This window comes from Gorilla gorilla, chromosome 8 (genome assembly GCF_029281585.2).
Source record: "Gorilla gorilla gorilla isolate KB3781 chromosome 8, NHGRI_mGorGor1-v2.1_pri, whole genome shotgun sequence".
Lineage (NCBI taxonomy): Eukaryota > Metazoa > Chordata > Mammalia > Primates > Hominidae > Gorilla > Gorilla gorilla.
This window is the reverse complement of record NC_073232.2, coordinates 42829098-42853793: the sequence shown is the minus strand read 5'-3', so window position 1 is coordinate 42853793 and position 24696 is coordinate 42829098. Positions and strand designations below refer to the sequence as shown.

Below are 24696 nucleotides of genomic sequence, written 5' to 3'. Positions count from 1 at the left end.
GTGGTTAAAATGATAGATTTTATGTATATTTTACCACAATAGAGAAAAAAAAAGCATAGTGGATTAGAGGCAAATAATGATAGTGTCAAATCTATTACTGAGTGTAAGTAATGCAGTTTTGCTGAGGAAGCATAGACTTTAGAGGTGGAAAAAGTAGAAGGGTTCGCAGAACATGGTCCCCAGAGCAGCAGCGTGTCATCTCCTGGAGCTGTTAGAAATGCAAGTTCTCCGGTCCCCTTTGGATCAGAAACTAGGAGTGGAGCCAAGTGTTCAACAAGCCCTCCTGGTGATTCTGATGAGAACCATCACTTTAAAGAGAAAGGAACTGAGGCTCAGAGATGGCGCCTACGTCACAACTCCTCAGTGCATCCTGTGGTCAAGTACCAGACTAAGTGGCTGGAGGACTGCTGAGCATGGTGACTGGTGAGTAGAAAAGATGTAACCAGAGGTGATGTTAACACTAATGTGGTATCCTGCTTGTGAGGGTGCAGTGGTAAGCACATGGTGGATGCTTTCAAAAACAAATACAAATAGGTTGACTTTTTAAATCTATCTGGAAAGATTTCACAGAAAAATGGGACTTCTTAGATTTTAGAGCTCAGTTTCACCGAAACTCTTCAGAGTTTTAATTCAGTTTTATCACTGCCAACGTTTGTTGCTCTCCCAAATGAGTCCAAGCTCCTTATTTCCCATGGTGCGCTTGTGATATTTCCTTAGGATAAATGTGTAAGTTATTTTTAATGAATCCTACTGAATATAAGATTACCTACTTTGCCTGTAATCCCAGCACTTTGGGATGCCAAGATGGGTGGATAGCTTGAGTTCAGGAGTTCGAGACCAGCCTGGGCAACATGGCAAAACCCCATCTCTACTAAAAATACAAAAAGTAGCCGGGCATGGTGGTGCACACCTGTAATCCCAGCTACTTGGGTGGCTGAGACAGGAGAATCATTTGAACCCCGCAGGCAGAGACTGCAGTGAGCTGAGATCACGCCACTGCACTCCACCCTGGGTGATAGAGTGAGACCCTGTCTCAAAAAAAAAAAAAATACTTATTTGATAAATGTTAATATTTTATAAATGCATCATTCACTGAGCAACCCCTCCTCCTTGAACTTCAGCTCCTGTGACTCCACCCTTGGGTTTCCTTTCGTAAATCTGTGACTACTTCTTGGTCTCCTTTACAGCGTCTTATTCCTCTGCCCACATCTGTGATATTAGGCTTCCCCAAGGTTCCATCTTGGATCCCATTTTCCATGGGTGTGATCTCACCCCTCTCCCCTATTTAAATTACCATTTATATGTTGGTAGCTCTCAAATTGTTACTCTAGCTCAGATGTATCCTAGACTGATTTATCCTCTTCGTAACTAGTCTATTTCTAGCATTGCCTTCTGTACATTAAATTCTCTCAATGTCACCAGAGTATTTTTGTTTTTAATATTTTAATATTTTAATGTTCTAATAGCACATAATTTAGAAAAATTATAACATATGAACAAGCATTAACATTAAATATGGGGGAGGAAAGACTATAAGACACCACAAAGAAGCAATTCACCAAACCCAAAACGTGGAACATTCTGTAGGACAAATGATGGGGTTTCTTCAACAAATGGAAGGAAGGGGGAAAGACCATTATGGATAAAAATATATATATATATATATTTTTTTTTTTTTTTGAAATGGAGTCTCCCTCTGTTGCCTAGGCTGGAGTCCAGTGGCACAATCTCGGCTCACTGTAACCTCTGCCTCCCAGGTTCAAGTGATTTTCCTGTCTCAGCCTCCCAAGAAGCTGGGATTGCAGACGTGCACCATCACACTTGGCTAGTTTTGCATTTTTAATAGAGATGGGGTTTCACCATGTTGGCCGGGCTGGTCTCGAACTCCTGACCTCAGGTGATCCACCCACCTTGGCCTCCCAAAGTGCTGGGATTACAGGTGTGAGCCACTGCACCCAGCCGATAAAAATAAATTTAAGTGACAATAAAAATGCAATATATAAATCTTGTTTGAATCCTGACTCAACCCAGCAATTAAAGGAATATTTGGAACTATTGGAGCAATTTAAATATGGATTGGATATGAGTTAAGGAATTATTACTAATTTTCATAGTTGTAATAAAAGCATCATGATTATGTAAAAAAATACAATGTGTTAGAAATGCATACTGATATGTAAATGAAATGAAATTGATAGAATGTTAGTAATTATTATAGCTGGGTGTTCATTATTGTTCTTTATACTTTTGTATATATATTTGAAATTTTTCATCATAAAAAGTAAAAAATGAAAGGGCAGGTCAACTAAAAAGGAAAAAATAGAAATAAGGGGGGAAAAAAATCTTACCATCCTGGGAATTCTTGTTTACAGAACCAAAGGCTATCTGGTGAAAGTCCTTGACTCCAGCAATCAATCCTGGCAACAAGTCTGGGTTTATCTCATGCACACGTCCTCTGTTTCTCTGCAACACATATGAAGCCCTCAGATGGCTTCCTAGGCGCAGGAAGTTGTGGGGGATTGTTTTTTCTGTTTAAAGCACTGATACTTAGCAACACTATCCTGCAATGAGACAGCAGAGTCATCCATTGCTACCATCAAACCACAACTTAATAAGTTAATGGTCAAATTGCCTGTGTCCCACTGTTGTTAGTAATAAAGTAGCTAACTACAATTTTAGATCAATGGAAACCCCTTGCTTGACCATAAACCCTGTGCTTCTGGAGACCATGTGTACTTTTGTCACTGTCAAAAACCAGTGATTGCCCGAGCTCGGTGGCTCACACCTGTAATCCCAGCACTTTGGGAGGCCAAGGCAGGCGGATCACGAGGTCAGGAGATCGAGACCATCCTGGCTAACACAGTGAAACCCTGTCTCTACTAAAAATACAAAAAAAATAGCTGGGTGTGGTGGTGGGCGCCTATAGTCCCAGTTACTTGGGAGGCTGAGGCAGGAGAATGGCGTGAACCCGGGAGGCGAAGCTTGCAATGAGCCGAGATCACACCACTGCACTCCAGCCTGAGCGACAGAGTAAGACTCCGTCTGAAAAAAAAAAATTGTGCTAAGAAGCACATTTTCTCTCCTTTGTCTAAAAGTGAAACTTCAGGAAATTTTGACATTTAATTTTCCAGAGTGTTAATTTAATGAGTAGTTTCTAATTTTAAGCTCCTACCCCATCTTAATGTGAGAATTAGTGAAATAAATAACATTAAACCATTTTTTAATTTTGGGAGTAAAGACAATAAAAATATGAGGTATTGCTGCTTGAATTGGTAAAAACACAATTTAAACCTTGTTTCTTTCAGAAGTTTTGAGGCCAAAGACCGTAATAAAACAAACTCAGGAGCTTATTTCAAGAGAATACTGTCCTTGTCTCATACCTGTCCTTACTACTTTGTTTTGTGTGCTATTATAAGCTCCTCAACCAACTGACCAAGACAGTTGCAGTGATTTGGCTTCATCCATTCTCGTTTAGTGTGCAGTGCTATAGCTGCAACATTGTGAAATCAATTCCTAGAAGTCACAAAGCAAGAATTTGACGTGAAGGAATGTCCCTCATTTAGAATTCCCTTCTGGATAAGATACTGGGGTTTCATTGCAGGGAATTCTTGAGAGAAAACAATAGGAGGATGAGGGATTGTGAGTTGTGTTTTTTTTTTTTTCCTAAAGAAAACTATTAATAAAGGAACCCTGTTGACAGTATAAAGCAGTGCTTCTCTCTGGGGCCAAGGCCAGAGCTGTGGACACCTTATCCCACTCATCCTCATCCTCTTCCTCTGATAAAGCCCCTACCAGTGCTGATAAAGTCTTTCTCGTGAGAGCCTAGAGGCCTTAAAAAAAAAAGTGCTTGAAAGAGAAGGGGACAAAGGAACACCAGTATTAAGAGGATTTTCCAGTGTTTCTGGCAGTTGGTCCAGAAGGATGCCTCCATTCCTGCTTCTCACCTGCCTCTTCATCACAGGCACCTCCGTGTCACCCGTGGGTGAGTCTCATGTCAAGAACTTGGCACAATGCACTTTTTGTTATGGCAATTTGCTATAATGTACAGATGATTAAGAACTAGATTCCAGTACCTTAAATGCTAGCTCTAGAATCTTGTAAGAAAAGTCCCTGATAATCCTTGAAAATAGATTTCCAGAGAATTTCTGTTACATGTTCCATTTAGCCTCTTGCCTGGACTCCAAAATTTCCGTGGATCTGCCATATCCCACAGCTTTCTCTAGCTAAAGAGTTCCTGGAGTATGTGTAAAAATAATTCTATCTTCTTTGTGTTCTAGGCACTTTATAGTTCCAACTTGAAGAGCCAAAAAAAAAAAAAATTAAAGTTGAGCATAGAATTTTTCTTTAATGAAGGCAAGGGACTGAAAGCTCTGTTGCCATGAGGGGCACAGATCTGGATAAACCAAACTCTTTAGTCTTTATGTCAGAAAATAAGACTTTTTGCACAGATCGAGTGAATCTTAAATTGTCTCCCTCCTCAGGCTTGGTGCAAAACTGGCCAATCAGGCAAAGAAAAGTTTCAATTCCAGTTACTAACAGATTTCTCTCTTGCATCTTTTTCTAGTAGAATATGAGTACTAACTGGAACAGAAGGTGGGGGTGAAATGGAGAGAACCATCCTTCTTGACACTTTTGAGTAGCTCAGTATTTAATTGACCCTGGCTTATTTCTTTATGGTTGCTCTAGTACCTGAAAGGATACACATTAAAAATAGGCTTGTGGCCAGGCACGGTGGCTCACACCTGTAATGCCAGCATTTGAGAGGCCAAGGCGGGTGGATCACCTGAGGTCAGGAGTTCAAGACCAGCCTGGCCAACATGGTGAAACTCCATCTCTACTAAAAATACATACACACAAAAAATTAGATGGTCGTGGTGTTGCATGCCTGTAATTCCAACTACTTGGGAGGCTGAGGCGGGAGAATCACTTGAACTCGGGATGTGGAGGTTGCAGTGAGCCGAGATCGAACCACTGCACTCCAGCCTGGGCAACAGAGGGAGACTCCATCTCAAAAAGAATAAAATAAAAATAAAAATGGTGGTTTGAGACCCTAAGGAGACCTGACACCTAAAGGTAATGTGGGATCCTGGAACAGAAAGATATGGGTGGAAACTAAGGAAATCTGAATAAGTGTGGACTTGAGTTAATAATAAGGTATCAATAGTGGGTCATTAATGTGACAAAGGTACCATGCCAATGTGTGGTAAATGTATGGCTAAAGGTAACGTGTCATAACAAGGGAAACTGGGTGTGGGGTATGTGGGATCTCTTTGTCCTATCATCTCAATTATGCTGTAAGTCCAAAACTATTCCAAAAAATATGCTTGAGCTACCTGTCATTAATCACCCCCTATCTGCTGCCAATAACTAACCCAAGAGTCGCTCAGAAAGTTGTCCTCCCGAAAATCTCCACTCCCCTTTCTTCCCACCCTTCTCCTTACCTATTCTCCCTCTAGTACCTCCTGTATTCCCCATTCTTTCCATATACCATTGCCCTTCCCAGATCTTTTCCTCCAACCCCCAGCTCCTCAAGGATGATATTTGGCTCAATGCCAGAAGCATGATAAAGGGGGAACTTTGGGGACTAGAGCTGGTGTTTGCCCTGAGAGGACAGGGGAAGTGAGAGAAGAAGGAAAAGAAGAGATGGGAAAGGGGGAAGCAAAGTGGGGTGATGAGGGAGGAGGATGGAAGAGGATGGAGCAGGAAAGGAGGGGCACTTCCCGACCAAGCTCAGGCACAGGGTCGAAAAGGGGCTGTGATACAGGGGCGGCTGTCTGCCGGATAGGACCTGGAGGGTTGGAGGACTCAACCCTGGGGCGAAAGGGTGGGGACGCAGACATGGTTCCCTGCCCTTGGCCCTGCGTGGTCCTAGTGGAAGACATCAGAGGGGCAGCTGGCAAGTGGGCATCTTAGCAAACCATTGAGGAGCTTCTGGCAGGCCAGGAAGCTGTTCTTTTTGAAGCCTCCGCACTGAGATGTATAGATCAGCATTTTAGGATGAATGTGCGCAATACCAGATTCTGGGCTTCACGCTGAGATTAAAAACAGGATATAAGACCAGTGGCCAGATTATTAGATTGGACTGCTGCCTTAAAAGGGGGTAGAGTGGGATGGGTACGTTAAATGTCAGAAAGTATTGGATGGTTAACTTTTAAAAATATATATGTATTATTTAGTTAGTTATAGAAGATGGTAGATAAACTTTTCCTCCTCATACCCTATGTCCCCTACAGCAGGGGAAGAAGTGAACTTTTAGCAAACAGCCCAAGAAACGACATTTAACTTGAAGGAAAAACTTTATAAATAAGGAAATAGTTACTGAGAGAGGTTTAGGAGTTTCTGTAGAAGCGATTAAAAGTTAAGTATCTAACCATTTCTTATAAAATTAGAGCCACGGAGAGGAATCAAATATTTCTATGACTCTGTAATCACCTGTGAAACTGCTCTGGAAACCTTATTTGTAAGAAAAAGTCACAGCTGGGAGAGCAAAGGAGGCAGAAATTTGTCCCTTTTGATGGGAGAAAGAATCTGAGGATATTTCTTCCCCTCAAAGGATTATGGTCTAGGGTTCAGCCGAGATACATAAGGGGCATTTTAAAGAAAGAGGGTTGTTTCTGCCATTTGCAACCCTGCGTGTTATTTCCAGAAAATGCAATATCCCACTTATTTCTTGTCTTACATTGTCATATTTTCTTGGAGGCCATTAGCAGTGGGCTACACTTTTCTCTACATGTGACTGAAGTTTAGAGAGTAAACTTAACTTTGAATTGTGGATATGTAGATTGGAAAAATCTAAAGTATTTTCTAGACAAGTTAGATTTGGTGATCATGGCCCATTCATATTTAATTTTTGTGCAGTATTTGCTAATACTGAATTCCCTGCCCACAAAATGTATTGGCCCTAATGTGAATTTCCTGCCTATGATATCAGTTATGTAAGTCAACCTCATGTGCATTAAGAAGGATAATATAGTACTCTCTGGCCAATGTTCCTTTCTAGAATTTCTTGGTTTCATAGATTCTTCATAAGGACAATTTACCTATGTTGATTCATTAATTAGTTTCCCTGGAGTTAAGGGGAGCAATGAGAATATTGGAGATATTGGTTCTTTAGTCATTAAAATGTTGTTTTTCTATTTATTTATTTGTTTATTTATGAGACAAAGTTTCACTCTCTTGCCCAGGCTGGAATGCAATGGTGTGGTCTCGGCTCCCTGCAACCTCCACCTTCCGGGTTCAAGCAATTCTCCTGCCTCAGCCTCCCAAGTAGCTGGGATTACAGGCACGTGCCACCAAGCCCAGCTAATTTCTGTATTTTTAGTAGGGGTGGGGTTTCACCATGTTGACCAGGCTGGTCTCGAACTCCTGACCTCAGGTGATCCACCTGCCTCGGCCCCCCAAAGTGCTGGGATTACAGGTGTGAGCCACTGTGCCTGGCCAAAATGTTGTTTTCCAATATTTTCATGACATACAAGAAAATGTTTTGGTTGAGATATTTGTCCTTGTAATTTATGCACTAAATATGTATGCCTGAGAAACTTGGCTATATGACAGCTAGGATAGTAATGCCATGGTTAACTGTGAATACACAAAGTTCTTGGTATTTTCAATAAGCTGGTAGAATATATACCAAATTTCACTTTGAGAATATTTCTGGTAACAACATGCTAGTATACTCTGTATTTCAAAGTAGGTGACATGTGCCCGAGGCCTTTTTCTTTTCAGTGGAATGAGCTTTTACACATTCCTGATCAAGTCAAACTTTCTAATAATGCAAAATTCCACCTATAATCTTTACAAATGGCCAGCCAAATACTTTTTTGAAAATTTCCAAGGATTGGAAGCTAACTGCACTGTGACACAGCCTCTCCATGACTGGATAGCTGAACTGAAACGTGCTTTCCCATAATTCGTTCTTGTTCTTGTAACAGAATAGCTAATTCCTCTTTCACACGCCTATTCCAGATTTTTTAAAACTAATATGCATTTTCTTCCATCTTCTTTTTTCAAAATGATAGTTCTCAACTTCTCCTGTAAATAATTTTTAGGACCCCTTCTAAGTCTGTTCAACTTTCTCTGAACAAATTTGTCAATTACTTTCATAAAATACAGTCTCCGGCCGAGCGCCAGATTCATGCCTGTAATCCCAGCAGTTTGGGAGGCTGAGGCAGGAGGATCACTTGAGCCCAGGAGTTCAAGACCAGCCTGGGTAAGATGCCAAAACCCTATCTCTACCAAAAAAAAAAAAAAAAAATTAGCCAGATGTGGTGGCATACACTTGTGGTCCCAGCTACTTCAGAGGCTGGGTGGGGAGGATCACTTGAGCCCAGGAGGCGGAGGTTGCAGTGAGCCATGGTTGTACCACTGCACTCCAGCCCGGGCGACAGAGCCAAACCCTGTTTCAAAAATAATAATAATACAGTCTCCAGGTATGAACAAAATACTCAGAGTATGGTCTGACTTGTGCAGAGTTCAGTGAGTCTTTAATCCTAACCTCCCTTGGTCTGATCAACTATCCTTCTATCAAATAATTACTCTGGATAAAAATTCAGTTCAATGCTAACACTTAACTTTAGGTTTGAAATACTTTTGAAAAGGGCATTTTTGCAACATGTTTAAATCAACCTGAGGAATCTTAAACAGCTATTTTTTTGTGACCTTAACTAATTTCTCTCTGGAATTCAAAAATGTCCAAATGCAAGACCAAGAAGTTGGACTTGGGCTGTTGGTGGTGTGATCTGAAACACTCCAGGTACTCTGAGGTATCTTTTTCATTTCCAGCCCTAGATCCTTGTTCTGCTTACATCAGCCTGAATGAGCCCTGGAGGAACACTGACCATCAGTTGGATGAGTCTCAAGGTCCTCCTCTATGTGACAACCATGTGAATGGGGAGTGGTACCACTTCACGGGCATGGCGGGAGATGCCATGCCTACCTTCTGCATACCAGAAAACCACTGTGGAACCCACGCACCTGTCTGGCTCAATGGCAGCCACCCCCTAGAAAGCGACGGCATTGTGCAACGCCAGGCTTGTGCCAGCTTCAATGGGAACTGCTGTCTCTGGAACACCACAGTGGAAGTCAAGGCTTGCCCTGGAGGCTACTATGTGTATCGTCTGACCAAGCCCAGCGTCTGCTTCCACGTCTACTGTGGTCGTGAGTACCTTCCCTGTGCTCTTTTTCTCCACCAACAAGGCCACAGGTGGAGTCCAAAAGTGCCAATTATAGGATATGCAGTTACAGTGGCAACTATATCTCAATCTGAACAACATTGATGTGGGGCTAAAGATACCTCTGATTTCTGAGATCTCTTCTTAGAACTTCTGAAAAATTCCTGAAGAAATAGAAGGGGAAAGGAGCTATGACTTTGATCAGTTCTTTTTAATTTTGTCTGAATTCCATTCAAACAAAACATTAGAAAATGAAACATTGGGCCAGGCGCAGTGGCTCACGCCTGTAATCCCAGCACTTTGGGAGGCCGAGGCAGGTGGATCGCAAGATCAGGAGTTTAAGACCAGCCTGGCCAAGAGACCAGCCTGGCCAATATGGTGAAACCCTGTCTCTACTAGAAATATAAAAATTAGCCAGGCGTGGTGGCAGGCACTTGTAACCCCAGCTACTCAGGAGGCTGAGGCAGGAGAATTGCTTGAACCCGGGAGGTAGAGGTTGCGGTGAGGCAAAAATCGTGCCATTGCACTCCAGCCTGGGTGACAGAGTGAGACTCTGACTCAAAAAAAAAAAAAGAAAAAAAGAAAATGAAACATTGATTTAGATTATCTAAATAGTGGATTTCCAACTTTTGAGTATGGAGAACCCCTTTTTAAGATAGATAGATAGATAGATAGATAGATAGATAGATAGATAGATAGATAGATAGATAGATAGATAGATAGATGATAGATAGATAGATAATCAGACATCCATGTGATTGGATTGTGTTTAGTGTCCACTGATTTTTTTAAGTGATATACAATGGGAAGAAGCTACTTTATGTCAGTAATACTTTTAATTTCTGTGTTATTAATCCTGTCAATGTCTGTATTCATTTTTAAAGTAGAACACTAGAAGAGTAGGACGTAACACTTTCTTAGTCTATAGCTCTTGTATGGTGAGGTTTTAGATTTGCAGAAACTCTATGGCCACTCAAGGGCCTGTGGATCTGAAGTTGGGAATCATTGATCTAGATGACAGAAGATGCCCTAGTTTGTTGTTTTCCATTGGTTTATATAAACCCTGAACAATGAGGATTCCCTTGATGGTGGCTGGAAACTCATCCCCCAGGCTGCACTTATGAGGCTCTCTCAAGAAGAGGGTCAGCTGGATGCAGTGGCTTATGCCTGTAGTGCCAGCTACTTGGGAGGCCAAGGTGGGAGGATTGCTTGAGCCCAGGGGTTCGAGGCCAGCCTGGGCAACATAGGGATACCACCTACCCCGACCCCCCGCACCATCTCTAAAAAGAATGAAAGAGTGTCTTCTGGTCTCCTCCTCTCATGAAGATAATCTTTATTCTTCCGTAGATTTTTATGACATCTGCGACGAGGACTGCCATGGCAGCTGCTCAGATACCAGCGAGTGCACATGCGCTCCAGGAACTGTGCTAGGCCCTGACAGGCAGACATGCTTTGGTAAGAAACTCATCAAAGGTAGAATCAGGCTATTAGGATCGAAAGGACAAATCAAAAACTCTTCCTGCCTCAGAGCACCATCATTTTCCCAGTGTGTGTCTCCAAACACTTGGAATGGTGTTTGCTTTTTAGTTTATGCCTGGACCGAAAGCCCCACGCCAAATTTGTATCATGATTAGGGACAGTGGAGAATTGTGCCCTCCACTAGGGTAGCCACAGATGGCCATGGTGCACTTGAAATGTGGCTAGTGTGACTGAAAAACTGAATTTTAATTTTATTTTAATTTTAAAACTGATGTTTGGCCACACACGGTGGCTCGCACCTGTAATCCCAGCACTTTGGGAGGCTGAGGCTGACAGATGGCTTGAGCCCAGGAGTTTGAGACCACCCTGGGCAACAAAGAAAAACCTCATCTCTACAAAAAATATGAAAATTATGTGGGTATGATGGCATGTACCCATAGTCTCAGCTCCTCAGGAGGCTGAGGTGGGAGGATCACTTGAACTTGGGCGTTCAAGGTTACAGTGAGCCATGGTTACACCACTGCTCTCTAGCCTGGGTGACAGAATAAGACTCTGTTTCTAAAAATAATAATAATATCTTTAATATTGGTTATATATCAAAGTGAAAATATTTTGCATATAATTGGGTTATATAAAATATATTATTAAAATTAATTTCACCAGTTTATTTTTAAAAAATTTTAATATGACTACTAAAAAATTTTAAATATGTAATTTGCTTTATATTTCTGTTGAACAGCACTGGTCTAGAATTATCTAAGGACTTACTCCTCTAGCTTCACTGATACAATTTTGGTTGTTCTGAGTAGCAAGAAAGATGAGTCAGATTGTCCGTAGGAAATCCAGAGTTCTTGAATTTTATATTATGTTGTCTATAACTAGAAGAGAACAGAGATGAAAACCCCAAGATTGAATATTATCTCTCTTTCTCTTTAATGTTATGAAGCTTTTTGGATTCAGACTCAAATAGATTTAAAACAAGTCTAGAGAGAAAGGGGAAGATTGCCCTACCCTGGTCCCCCAAGAAGAACAGTAACAGGTCAGGATTGAGGTAGGAGATTAAGGTGAAAGGAGCATAAAAGGCTTATTGGTTTTTGTTTGTTTGTTTGTTTTTGAGACAGGATATTGCTCTGTCGCCCAGGCTGGAGTGCAGTGGTGTGATCTCAGCTCATTGCAGCTTCGACATCCTGGGCCCAAGTAGCTTCTTGTTTTAGAAAAGCTTTTGCTCTTCAGTCTCCTAAATGAGCCAGGGGCAATGGCTCATGCCTGTAATCCCAGCGCTTTGAGAGGACGAAGCAAGAGGATTGCTTGAGGCCGAGTTTAAGACTAGCTTAGGCAACATAGTGAGACCCCATCTCTATAAAATAAAAATAAATTAGCCAGACATGGTGGCAGCCTTCCAAAGTAGCTGTAGTCTCAGCTGAGGTAGGTGGATTGCCTGAGCCCAGGAATTTAAGGCTGCCATCAGCTCTGATTGTGTCACTGCACTCCAGCCTGGGCGAAAGAGCAAGACCCTGTCTCTGAAAAACAAAACAAAACAAAACATAAATACTTCAATAAATAAAGCCTCCTAAATGAACCCCACTGACCATCCTGTGAAGCATCTTTCGGCTCTGCCATAGGCGTTGTTAGGGGTCTCGTGTGATTGATTTTGAGTATGTGATTTAATGCTAAATGGCTTGGGGTAGGGGCAATAGTGGTTCCTGAAGTCTCTGCCTACCCTCATGTATTTCTGTTCAAAAATATTTGGCTTTATTTTAAGCCAGGAGTTGTTCATGCATTTCTTTGCTTTTGTTTTAATATAACTTTTGAAGAGGTAATACATTTAAATGGTTCCCAAATTAAACAACATGAAAAAGTATACAGCAAACTGTCCAGCTCTCAAGTCACCCTCTTGCCCCATTTCCCTCTTCCCCAACTCCATCCCAAGGAAACGGTTGTATTATTTTCTTATATGTGCTTCCAGGGTTTCTACAGTCAGATTTAAAAATGTAAATATATATATGTGTATTAGTCTGTTCTCATGCTGCTAGTAAAGGCATACCCAAGCCTGGATTTATAAAGGAAATTTATAAAGGAAAGAAGTGTAATTGACTGACCCTTCCACATTGCTGAGGAGGCCTCACAATCATGGCAGAAGATGAATGAGAAGCAAAGTCACATCTTACATGGCAGCAGGCAAGAGAGCATGTGTAGGGGAACTCCCATTTATAAAACCATTGGATTTCATGAGACGTACTTACTACCAAGAGAATAGTGTGGGGGAAACTGCACCCATGATTCAATTATCTCCACCTGGCCTCACCCTTTACACGTGGGGATTATTACAATTCAAGGTGAGATTTGGGTGCAGACACAGCCAAATCATATCAATATGTTTACTTATTGGCCATTTTTAAACATCAAAGGTAGCATATCATTCACATCTTTTCCTTAATTTATCTTAGACAATCTTTTTCTATCAAAGCCCCACGTTCCTATGTGGGGTCTGTGGGACTTCAGGGAGATGGTGAATTCTCTGAAATTGTAGACAGTGTTTTGTGTTTGTGAGCATGTGTCAATTTTCCTTTAGTTTTTATTTAAATGTAATAATTTTAATTATTTTAAATTATATAATTTGTTCAGGCAGCATACAAGAAAATAATATAACAGACACTCATGTACCTAGATTTAACTAGAGTTAAGTTTTGCTTCCTTTTTGTTTTTCTTTTCTTTTTTTTTTTGAGATGGAGTTTCACTCCTGTTGCCCAGGCTGGAGTGCAATGGCACAATCTCGACTCACTGCAACCTCCACCTCCCAGGTTCAAGTGATTCTCCCGCCTCAGCCTCTAGAGTAGCTAGGATTACAGATGCCCACCACCATGCCTGGCTAATTCTTTTGTATTTTTAGTAGAGACAGGGTTTCACCATGTTGGCCAGGCTGGTCTTGAGCTCCTGACCTCAGGTGATCCACCCACCTTGGCCTCCCAAAGTGCTGGGATTACAGGCATGAGCCACCGTGCCCAGCCCCCTTTTTCTTTTAATTTAAATACAATTTTGTAAATACAATAAAGCCATCCCACACCATCCTGCTTTCTTCTCTCACCCTCCAGGGGTAATCATTGTTTTGAAATTAGCATGTGTTCTTCTCATCCCATTTTAATGCTTTTATTATTTATGTATATACCCATAACAATAGATAGCATTGTTTTATGTGTTCTTAGAATTAACATAAAAATGATACCTTACCCAATGTGTGAAATTTTCTCTAGCAGGTACGCATAAGAATGGAATTGCTGGGGCATAGAGTATCTTCATTGGCTATAACAATAAACCCCAAATAATGATGGGTTAAATAAGTAGAAGTTTATTTCTCTCTCATATTAAAAAAAAAAAAAATCAGTCCTAAGGGAGGAGACCACCCCTCATATTGTCTTATGCCTAATTTCTGCCTCCAAAAAAAGAAGAAGTAAAAACTAAAAGGCAGAAATGAAATCCATAGGCAGACAGCCTGGCGCCACACCCTGGGCCTGGTAGTTAAAGATCGACCCCTGACCTAACCAGTTATGTTATCTGTAGATTACAGACATTGTATGGAAAAGCACTGTGAAAATCCCTGTCCTGTTCTCTTCTGTTCTGATTACCGGTGCCTGCAGCCCCCAGTCACGTATGCCCCTGCTTGCTCAATTGATCATGACCCTCTCACGCAGACCCCCTTAGAGTTGTAAGCCCTTAAGAGGGACAGGAATTGCTCACTTGGGGACCTCGGTTGTTGGAGACCTGAGTCTTGCCGGAGCTCCCGGCCGAATAAAGCCCTTCCTTCTTTAACTTGGTGTCTGAGGGGTTTTGTCTGCGGCTTGTCCTGCTACAGTCCAAGATAAGCAGTCCAGGCTTGGAATAGAGGCTTCTAAGTGACCTACCCAAGCACGGATGTCACCATGTCTACATCCAGGAAGGCTGTGGGCCTCTAACCATCTACTTTCCAGGCAGTATAATGAGGAAAGGGAAAGAAGGGGCCCTGATAAAGATTCTTAATATTATCAACTACATTTTGCATTTCTACATGTTCTGTTTGTTTGTTTTCAGTTCTGCCTTGTCTTTTTACACACTTCTTTTATTTTGCTTATTATCCTTTCTTTTATCTTTTTACTAATTCTTTAAATACTTGTATTATGGATTTTTCTGGATAATTCTGTTATCTCCAGTTCAAAGCCTCTAATTATCACGATAATGCTCTCTCACAGTGGATCATCCCTCATGTAAGTGTCTTGTGGCAAACCATCTTCTGTTGTAATTTTTTCTGTAGGACACCACTAGTGTCATCTGGTATCTTTGTTTAGTGTTGCTATAAAGGAATACCTGAGGCTGGGTAATTTATAAAGAAAATGGGTTTATTTGGTTTATGATGCTGCTGGCTGGGAGACTGAGCATCTGGGGAGGGCCTCAGGCTGCTCCCACTCATGGAGGAAGGTGAAGGGTGCTGGCGTGTGCAGAGATCTCATGGCAAGACAGGAAGTGAGAGTGAGAAGGGGGAGGTGGCAGGCTCCTTTTAAACATGCTGAAATTAATCTAATAGAGCAAGAACTCACTTATTACTGCAAAGACAGCACCAAGCCATTCACAGGGGACCTGCCTCCAAGACCTGAACACCTCTCATTAGGCCTCACTTCCAACATTGAGATCAAATCTCAATATGAGGCCAGGCACTGAGGCTCATGCCTGTAATCCCAGCACTTTGGGAGGCCAAGGCAGGTGCATCACTTGAGGTCAGGAGTTCATGACCAGCCTGGCCAACATGGTGAAATCCTGTCTCTACTAAAAATACAAAAATTAGCTGGGCGTGGTGGTGCATGCCTGTAATCCCAGCTACTCGGAAGTCTGAGGCAGGAGTATTGCTTGAACCTGGGAGGCAGGGGTTGCAGTGAGCAGAGATCGCACCACTGCACTCCAGTCTGGGTGACAGAGGCTCCGTCTCAAAAAAAAGAAAAATCTCGCTATGAGATTTGGAGGGGTCAAATATCCAAACCACAGCACCTGGTTTGAGGAAGTTTTACACAGAGCACTTTTTCAAATGCTCCTGTCGGCATCACAGATGCTTTATCAGACCTAGGCCAAATTTTCCATCAATTTCTCAGCTTCAAGTTTCCCCATACCATGTGGGAAGTGTAAAACCGTACTTCAGCCATGGCAGAGCCCTGGCTTGGGGCTTCCATTGTTTGTGAAGGCTTTTCTTTCTCCTAGAGCCTTGGACAGAGTTTCCTTATTGCTTCCCTGGGCCACTGGGCAAAGTTCTCCCCATCTCATTGAGGGGATACATCTTCTGGGGTCCTAGACTTAAGCAGGGTTTCAGTCACAGCTTATCTCCTCTCCTGGGGCCAAGGTCATGCCTCCTGTCACCGCATGGGTGTTTAACCCCAGTCCTTGGTTTATGTCCTATCTAGGCCTGTTATTCCTGAGGACTATGACAAATTTAGCTCCCAAGCTTCCTTTTCCTTGTTTGTAGAAAGAAAAGCGTAGACATTTGCTGCCAACTGTGCATTTTTTTACAACAAGAGTTCATACCTCTCATCCGATTCTTAAAAAGGTTAGCAATCATTGCTTAAGTACAGAGTGAGAATATACTAATTTAAAAAACAGATTTTGAGGGCAATAGTTCATGTTACAAAATAAAATTGCCTTACAAAATATTTTATCAGCTATTTCCTTCTGTAATGGAAGCTCCTTTCATGACTTAAAACAATTTATAAGTTTGTATTTATTTAGCAACTTCTCAGGAACTCATTAAAGAAAGTGAAATTCACCAATACAAATAAGTAGGTGTACCCACGACTCAAAAGGAACTTCATTTTCCCATTGTTTTTCCCTGAAGAGAAGGTAATTGGCAAGCAATTAGGTACCTTCCACTCAGCAAAGGGCAGATGAACCAATAACGTGGTTGAGGAGATCAGGTGGATGGGAGTGATGATACTGGATCAGAGGGGGAGCTGGGTGGTGGAAGGTGCATCAACAGGATCTGAAAAGATGTGGAAATTCTGCCCGGGGGTTTGGGAAAAGGCTGAATCACTCAGCAGTATAGAAACAGTGTGGTTTCTCTTCTGCAGATGAAAATGAATGTGAGCAAAACAATGGTGGCTGCAGTGAGATCTGTGTGAACCTCAAAAACTCCTACCGCTGTGAGTGTGGGGTTGGCCGTGTGCTAAGAAGTGATGGCAAGACTTGTGAAGGTGAGAATGGGCAAGAAGGGACCCAAATCCAGAGCCCAGAGGAAGCCACTGGCTTATTCTCTGATGTTCAGGAAACTGCCTTAGTGTCCGAAGAGAGCAACAGTTTGGCTGTGCAAAGAAATGACAAAAGGGGTTCATCAACATTGAGAATACTCACGCTATGGACAGAATTGAGTTTTGATTTTGTCTCTAAGATTTAACAGGAGGGAATTTTGCAAGAGGCAGAAAGCCACATTTTTATATGAGAAATAAAAATAGGGTGTTCTGGCCAGGTGCAGTGGTTCATGCCTGAAATCACAGCACTTTGGGAGGCTGAAGTGGGAGGATCACTTGAGGCCAGGAGTTTAAGACCAGCCTGGGCAACATAGTAAGACACTATCTCTACAAAAAATTAAAAAATAAAAATTAGTTGGGTATGGTAGTGCGTGCTTGTAGTCCCAGCCACTCAGAAGGCTGAGGCAGTAGGATTACTTGAGCCCAAGAGTTTGAGGCTGCATTAAGCTATGATTGCGCCACTGCACTCCAGCCTGGGCAACAGAGAGAAAATATCTCAAAAAAAAAAAGGAGGGGGGATATTTGGTATTTCTCAAACTTTAATGTGCCCACGAATCACTTAGGATCTTGTCAAAATGCAGATTCTGATTTAGTAGGTCTGAGATCAGGTCAAGATATTGCATTTTTAAACAAGTTCTAGGAGTCACCTATGCTGCTGGTCCAAGGAGCACACCTGGACTGGCCAGGTAATAGAGGCAGTAGCATAACCACTGGCCGACAGCTGTGTTTCCCGAACTTCCCTGCTGCTGAGAAGCACCTGGGGCTTTTACGCTTAGCCCCTCCCAGACCCTCTCCTGGAGCCTTGGCTTCAGAGGAGCTAAGATGGGGACTTCGTGTTTTTAACAAGTTCCACGGGTGATTTTTATCATCTTGGAAGTTTGAGAAACTGGTTTACATGAAACCATTTCCTCTCCTCCCCATATGCTTTGTGTTTATGGGAGAGGAATACAGTTTGGGGGGATAAATAAAATAATCTATTTTATTTTAGTTTAAGATCTATTTTTAATAGCAGACATTTTATAGGACTTTATACATTTATATAACTAATAAAAAAGAATTCATTATATATATCAAATATTTGAAATGGAAATTGCCTACCATTATTATATGAAACTTAGATAATATCCCTTCTCTAAGGCACATTTACCCTTGCAAATTGTCACAACTAAAATTCCATCACTTCGGCCAGGCATAGTGGCTTACGCCTGTAATCCCAGTACTTTGGGAGACTGTGGCGGGTGGATCACTTGAGGTCAGGAGTTCGTGATCAGCCTGGCCAACATGGTAAAACCCCGTCTCTATTAAAAATACAAAAATTAGCTGGGCGTGGTGGCGGGCGCCTGTAATCCCAACTACTCAGGTGGCTGAGGCACAAGAATCACTTGAACCTGGGAGGTGGAGGTTGCAGTGAGCCGAGATAGCGCCACTGCACTCCAGCCTGGGTGACAAAGAGAGACTCCAGCTAAAAGAAAAAATCCCATCACTTCTACTTTAATAAGTCAGAGTTCTCATGACACCCTGCAGATTATATGGAGAGATAAATGGTGTAGTTGTTATTATTTACAGAGGACATATATTTGTTCCTTAGGATAATTAAATTTGTGGAATAGTAGAGCTGTGGTACTGCTTACAAAAGTTCACTTTATTCTAGCAATATTCAAAATAATAAAAATACTACCCCAAAAGGAAAAATTATGGCTACTGTCCATATTTTATTTCATGCAACAAACTTTGCATTATTAACTGAGAGACCATTAACCAGAATATTAAATTACTGTTCCTTATAATAAGTCTAAATGTATTTTAAACTTTATTGAATAGGCGTAGTATCCAGAGTCCTCCTTAAATCTTAATTATTTTATGTAATAATCTTTGTATATTTGAATATTAATAAAATGTTCCATAAAAACATTTGTAATTATTTATGAGTACTTTATTGGAAAGATTGCAGTTAATCCTCCCTTATATAATCTTAAAACCTAATAACCATAACTGAAAAAATATTTTAGCAGAAGATGAAAATTAAGTGTGAGTTATACTTTAGGATTAATATTCCTGTTTATAACCCTTAAGTTTTATTGATAGTCCAAACATATATGTTTCTTTAGCTAAGCTATTTGATAATTATATGTTCTTTTTTTTTTTTAAAAAAAGGCCCTTTTTAATTTTTTTTTTTAGATTCAGGGGGTACATGCACAGGTTTGTTACATGGATATATTGCTTAATGCTGGGTTTGGGTTTCTATTGAGCCCATCACCCAAATGGTGAATGTAGTACCCAATAGGTAGTTTTTCAACCCTCACCCTGCTCCCTCCTCCTACCTTTTGGAGTTCCCAGTGTCTTTTTTTTTTTTTTTTTTTGAGACAAGGTCTCACTCTGTCACCCAGGCTAGAGTACAGTGGTACCATCTTGGCTCACTGTAGCTTCCACCTGCCTGGGCTAAGGTGATCCTCCCACCTCAGCCTCTCAAGAAGCTGGGACTACAGGCGTGCACCACCACACCAAGCTAGTTTTTGTATTTTTATAGAAACAGGGTTTCACCATGTTGGCCAGGCTGGTCTCGAACTCCTGAGCTCAAGCAATCCACCTGCCTCGGTTTCCCAAAGTGCTGGGGTTACAGGTGTGAGCCACTGTGCCAGGCTCCCTGTGTCTCTTTTTATATAGTTTGTATTTGTCCCATCTTTATGTCTATGTGTACCCATTGTTTAGCTCCCACTTACAAGTGAGAACATGCAGTATTTTTCTGTTCCTGCATTAATTCAGCTCTTGTTAGTTTTTAAGTAATTTTTATTGTTTTGTTTTACTTATTTTGTATTTATTATTATTAATTTTTTTTTTTTTTGAGACAGAGTCTCACTTTGTCGCCCAAGCTACAGTGTGGTGGGGCAATCTCAGCTCACAGCAACCTCTGCCTCCCAGGTCAAGCGATTCTCCTGCCTCAACCTCCCCAGTAGCTGGGATTATAGGCGACTGCCACCATGCCCTGCTAATTTTTTTTGTATTTTTAGTAGAGATGGGGTTTCACCATGTTAGCCAGGATGGTCTCGATCTCCTGACCTCGTGTTCTTTCACCATGCTGGCCAGGCTATTTCGAACTCCTGACCTCAAACGATCCACCTGCCTTGGCCTCCCAAAGGGCTGGGATTATAGGTGTGAGCTACCGTGCCCGACCTGTTTTGTTTTATCATAAAAGTGTAGAAGAAAATATAGAGGAGCAAGAGAAAATAATTTAAATGACCCACAATCCATTTGCCAGATATATCCATTCTAAACATTTTGGTATATCTTCCTGAGAGACTTAAATATTTTAAGCTAATTTAAATTTTCAGTTTATTTTGTATTTTGTATTTTTAGACCTGGAAATATTCTGAATGAACATTTAGTGCAACCTCTTCATTTTACAGATATTGAAATTGTGACTCAGAGAAATAAAATGACTTAAGGAAGGTAATTTTTAAGGAAAAAAAGTGCTATTAATGTTCATTTTAACATCTTATAGCATATTTTTGTGCTTTCTTCTATAGCATTATATATAATCTTCAGCCATTTCAAAAGCCTCTAGGTGTGCTTTTATCCTTTAAAAATACACAGATGTATAATGGCCAGGTGCGGTGGCTCACGCCTGTAATCCCAGCACTTTGGGAGGCTGAGGCGGGTAGATCACAAGGTCAGGAGATCGAGACCATCCTGGCTAACACAGTGAAATCCTGTCTCTACTAAAAATACAAAAACAAAAAACAAAAAAAAATACCGATGTATAAACTGGTATTAATCTCTTAAGTGTTGCAAAGAGTAATTCATTGCCATATTTTTCTCTACATACATTTCACAAAAACTAATTCATCCTAAGTTAATTTATTGATGTTCCAAATAACTGCTTTTTAAAAACTATTATTGAACTGAGAGAGTCATAGCTATAACTGGAAATCAGCTTTTCTCTTTACCTGAGTGTCTCAGATGTTTTGAAAACATCCCGTTTCTTTACTTTAACCTAGAACAGGGGTCAGCAAACTTTTCTCCAAAGGTCAGATGGTAAATACTTTAGGCTTTGTGGACCATACAGAATCTGTAGAAACTACTCAACTCTGTTCTTGTAGTGAGAAAGCAGCCATGAAGGTAAATGAATGCACATGGCTATGTGCCAATAAAACTTTATTTGTAATAATGTGTGCAGATTAGAATTTGACAACCTCTGACCTAGAAGATAATGTCCAACTCCCACAAAGGTCATTTTTTTTTCTCTGTTAAATTTGAAATCACCTTGTAGATTCTTTTGTTTTCAATGGAATATTTTTCCTTTTTGTCCATTTGGCTTGAGTTTGCTTTTTGAATATGTAAAACATTAAAAAAGGAAAATTAAACAAAACCATCCCGTGAAAGGACCATCACCAAGGGTTTGGTTGAATGGACTCAGCATGTTGTCCAGGCCTCCTTTTTATAGTGTGCTGTCAGCCCAGAGCCCTTTACCCCCAGTGCTCTTGTCCTAGATATTTGAGGAGAGGGCCAGGTGACCCAGCCAGTCCACAATAAGTCAGATCCATCCAGCCAGTTCAGGTGAATTCATATTCCATCAGTCTCTTTTACATCAATAATGCTCTATAAAATGTCAAATTGGGTAGATTAAATGTTACAGCAAATAAGAAATGACTTTTGGGTCCTAGTCCTAAAAACTCATAACCCCAGGCTAACCATGAGAAAAACATCAGACAAACCCAACCTGAAGGACATGCTACAAAATTCCTGACCAGCTTAATTGGGTAGAGTTATGGATGTTGAAAGATTGCTCTTTGTAGCTATGATATTTCATAAACATTCCTTGAGGTCTTGCCCGAATGTCCAGTCACTAGGTTAGGCACCAGGGATGCTGCCATAAGTTAAGTATAATCCCTGATGCAAAGTGCCAGAATTCTTGGGGTAGAGGGTTACGAGGTTATTCCCTTTTCTGTTGGTTTCTACTGCAGACATTGAAGGATGCCACAATAACAATGGTGGCTGCAGCCACTCTTGCCTTGGATCTGAGAAAGGCTACCAGTGTGAATGTCCCCGGGGCCTGGTGCTGTCTGAGGATAACCACACTTGCCAAGGTAGTACATGGGGCAGGGGGACTTGTCTCTACTCTGATTACACTTCTTCCTCTCCCAAAGCTCTTTGTCTTCCTCCCCCAAGTGTGTCAGGGTTCTCATCTTTTAGAACAATGGCTCTTCGAGCAGCGTGTACTGCTGAATCATCACTCTGGAATCATTTAACAGAGAAGATCTCTAAGAAAAGATTACCAAAAACTTAACTTTCCTTTGCTGTTTACCTTTGATTTTTGACTGCTTTCTGTGGTTGGTTGTATGACTAATACTCAATATGGAAGCATAAGACATTGATACATCTCCTATCTTTTCTAACAGGGTTGAAACTAAGTGAACTCAGTTGAAAGGCCTGAGGAACATATTCTTCTCCCTACACTTAGGATATGAGGGTTAACAATCCTCTGAGAATTATTTTCTGGAAATCTAATTCTTTATTTTCTTTTTTTTTTTTTTTTTTTTTGGCAGAGTCTCACTCTGTTGCTCAGGTGGAGTGTGAAGTGATGTGATCTCAGCTCACTGCAACCTCCACCTCCTGGGTTCAAGTGATTCTCCTGCCTCAGCCTCCTGAGTAGCTGGGATTACAGGCATGTGCCACCATGCCTGGCTAATTTTTGTATTTTTAGTAGAGACGGGGTTTCACCATGTTGGCCAGGCTGGTCTCGAACTCCTGACCTCAAGTGAGCCGCCCTCCTTGGCTTCCCAAAGTGTTGGGATTACAGACGTAAGCCATCGTACCTGGCCTGAAAATCTAGTTCTTGATGTCCAGAATATTCATTCATTCATCTAACAAATATGTAATGGGCACCTATTTCTGATTTCTTTGCACAATACCATTGTTATGATATGTCTTCATGTATTGGACTCTGACAGAACTCAAGTATTCTTTTCAGGATACTTGCAGAGTCTAGAGAAGAACCTGGGAATGCTAAGGAAAAGCAATCTTTTTTATATTAAGGTAAAGTGGTGAAATTTATAGTCAGAGTTTATGGTTTCCTGAGCAATGCAAGGACAATTTGGAAGCCTTTCCCAAGTGCACTAACACTGTTTTTATTGTCTCTGTTTTACGAGGCAGTAATTAATGGTAAAGTCACAGCAGTATCATTATGTACCTTAGGCCTGTATCAAAGCAGCACTTTTTCTGTATTGCTAATAAATTGTGTTTGTGCTGAAAGTTAATATCTTAGGTGTTTCAGTTCACAGAGTTATGTTGTCTACACTTCGAAACCAATGTTTGGTGAATTGAAAGTCAAACCTGGTATTTCCTAATTCAGGGAACCATATATTTGAGGAACATTATTTCACCATAATCTTGGGAGTTAGGAATAGTGGTTTTATTCACCAACTTGTTTTCAGCCCCTCTGATTTCCTTGGGGATGGAACAAAAAGCTCGGGTTGTGTGAGGGTGAAATTATTTCTCCTAAAAGCCTTCCTCCCGATTCAGGTTTCCTGGCTCTAACAGTGGCCCCTTTTCTCTGCAGTCCCTGTGTTGTGCAAATCAAATGCCATTGAAGTGAACATCCCCAGGGAGCTGGTTGGTGGCCTGGAGCTCTTCCTGACCAACACCTCCTGCCGAGGAGTGTCCAACGGCACCCATGTCAACATCCTCTTCTCTCTCAAGACATGTGGTACAGTGGTCGATGTAGGTTCCTCCTGGAGGGCACTTGGGGAATGACCAAAAGCCGGTTATTTGGGAGGTAGTGGACAGAGGTATGCCATGTGGCTTGTGTCATTGATGAGATATTTACACACAAAAGAATTGAGCTCAAAACATCTTACGTCATTCTTTTAACCAACGTGTTATTGAGCATCTGCTGTGGTCCTGGCACTGTGAAGAATTCTGCTATTCCTGTTTTCAAATAGCCCCATCTCTCCAGCATGCACAGACATTTTCCTGAATGCATCAGTACCAGTGGTACTGGGAGGCTGGCTACATCCTCTCTGACCAATTATTTTATTTGAAGAAAGCAACTAATACAGTTGATGGTTCATTTGTGGTGCAGTGAATGAGTTCAAGTATTGAATTAGGTTGAGTGAAAAGGTTTATACTTTCATCCAAAAATCTGCACACAGCCCTGTGCTGGAGAGTTAGAAATGTATGAAATTCTGCCTTTTAGGAACTTGCACAGCAGAATTGAAATGACGACACAGAAAATGTAAGGAAAGGATGAACAGCGAGACAGATGACAGGTCCTGTAGGAGTCCAGTCAAGGGACAAACACAGGAGCAGTCAAGAGAAGTAGGACTTGGATCCAGGTGGAAGTGTGTGTGTGGTTTACACAGCAGAGAGGAAAAGAAAGGGCCTTTCAGATAGGAAACAAGTGAGCTAGTCTCTGAGAGGGGATATGCAGGCCTGTGCAGAGGTGTGTGGAGAGTGTAGCCTACTGGAAAATGAAACTGGAGAAGTAGGTGGGGTGGGCTGAGCTTCCAAAGGCCTGCCTTGTGTGCTAGGGTGAGCCATCTGGATTTGATCCCACAGAAATGGGTTTAGATGATGTGGTGATGAATGCCATGATCTGACAGCAACTTGCAAGATGGATAGAGCAGAGGGGGCCTGCATCTGGATCAGCACGGAGGCCTTTGAGATCCTTTGGTTAAATGAATATTTATTTATGACTCTAAATGAAAATCAGAAAGCTGATTCGACTTGCAGTGAGACAAGTGAGGGATATTCAAGGAGCAGGCGGTCCCACTTGAGGCAAGTTATGTCGATCG

The 24696-nt window shown here is 41.4% G+C and overlaps 1 protein-coding gene across 2 annotated transcripts in view; it reads left to right on the top strand.

Moving 5' to 3' along the window:
• Positions 1–3258: 3258 nt before the first annotated feature.
• The window catches only part of OIT3 (oncoprotein induced transcript 3), a 39958-nt gene continuing 18520 nt past the window's right edge, over positions 3259–24696 (top strand). The window contains exons 1-6 of one of the 2 annotated variants that reach the window (XM_019035594.4): positions 3259–3982; positions 8782–9156; positions 10518–10625; positions 16730–16852; positions 21868–21990; positions 23463–23623. In XM_019035594.4, coding sequence (XP_018891139.3) covers positions 3922–3982; positions 8782–9156; positions 10518–10625; positions 16730–16852; positions 21868–21990; positions 23463–23623 — 951 coding nt within the window. In that variant the 5' untranslated portion in view covers positions 3259–3921. The remainder of the gene's footprint in view (positions 3983–8781; positions 9157–10517; positions 10626–16729; positions 16853–21867; positions 21991–23462; positions 23624–24696) is intronic. The other variant, XM_019035593.4, reaches the window with a different exon arrangement.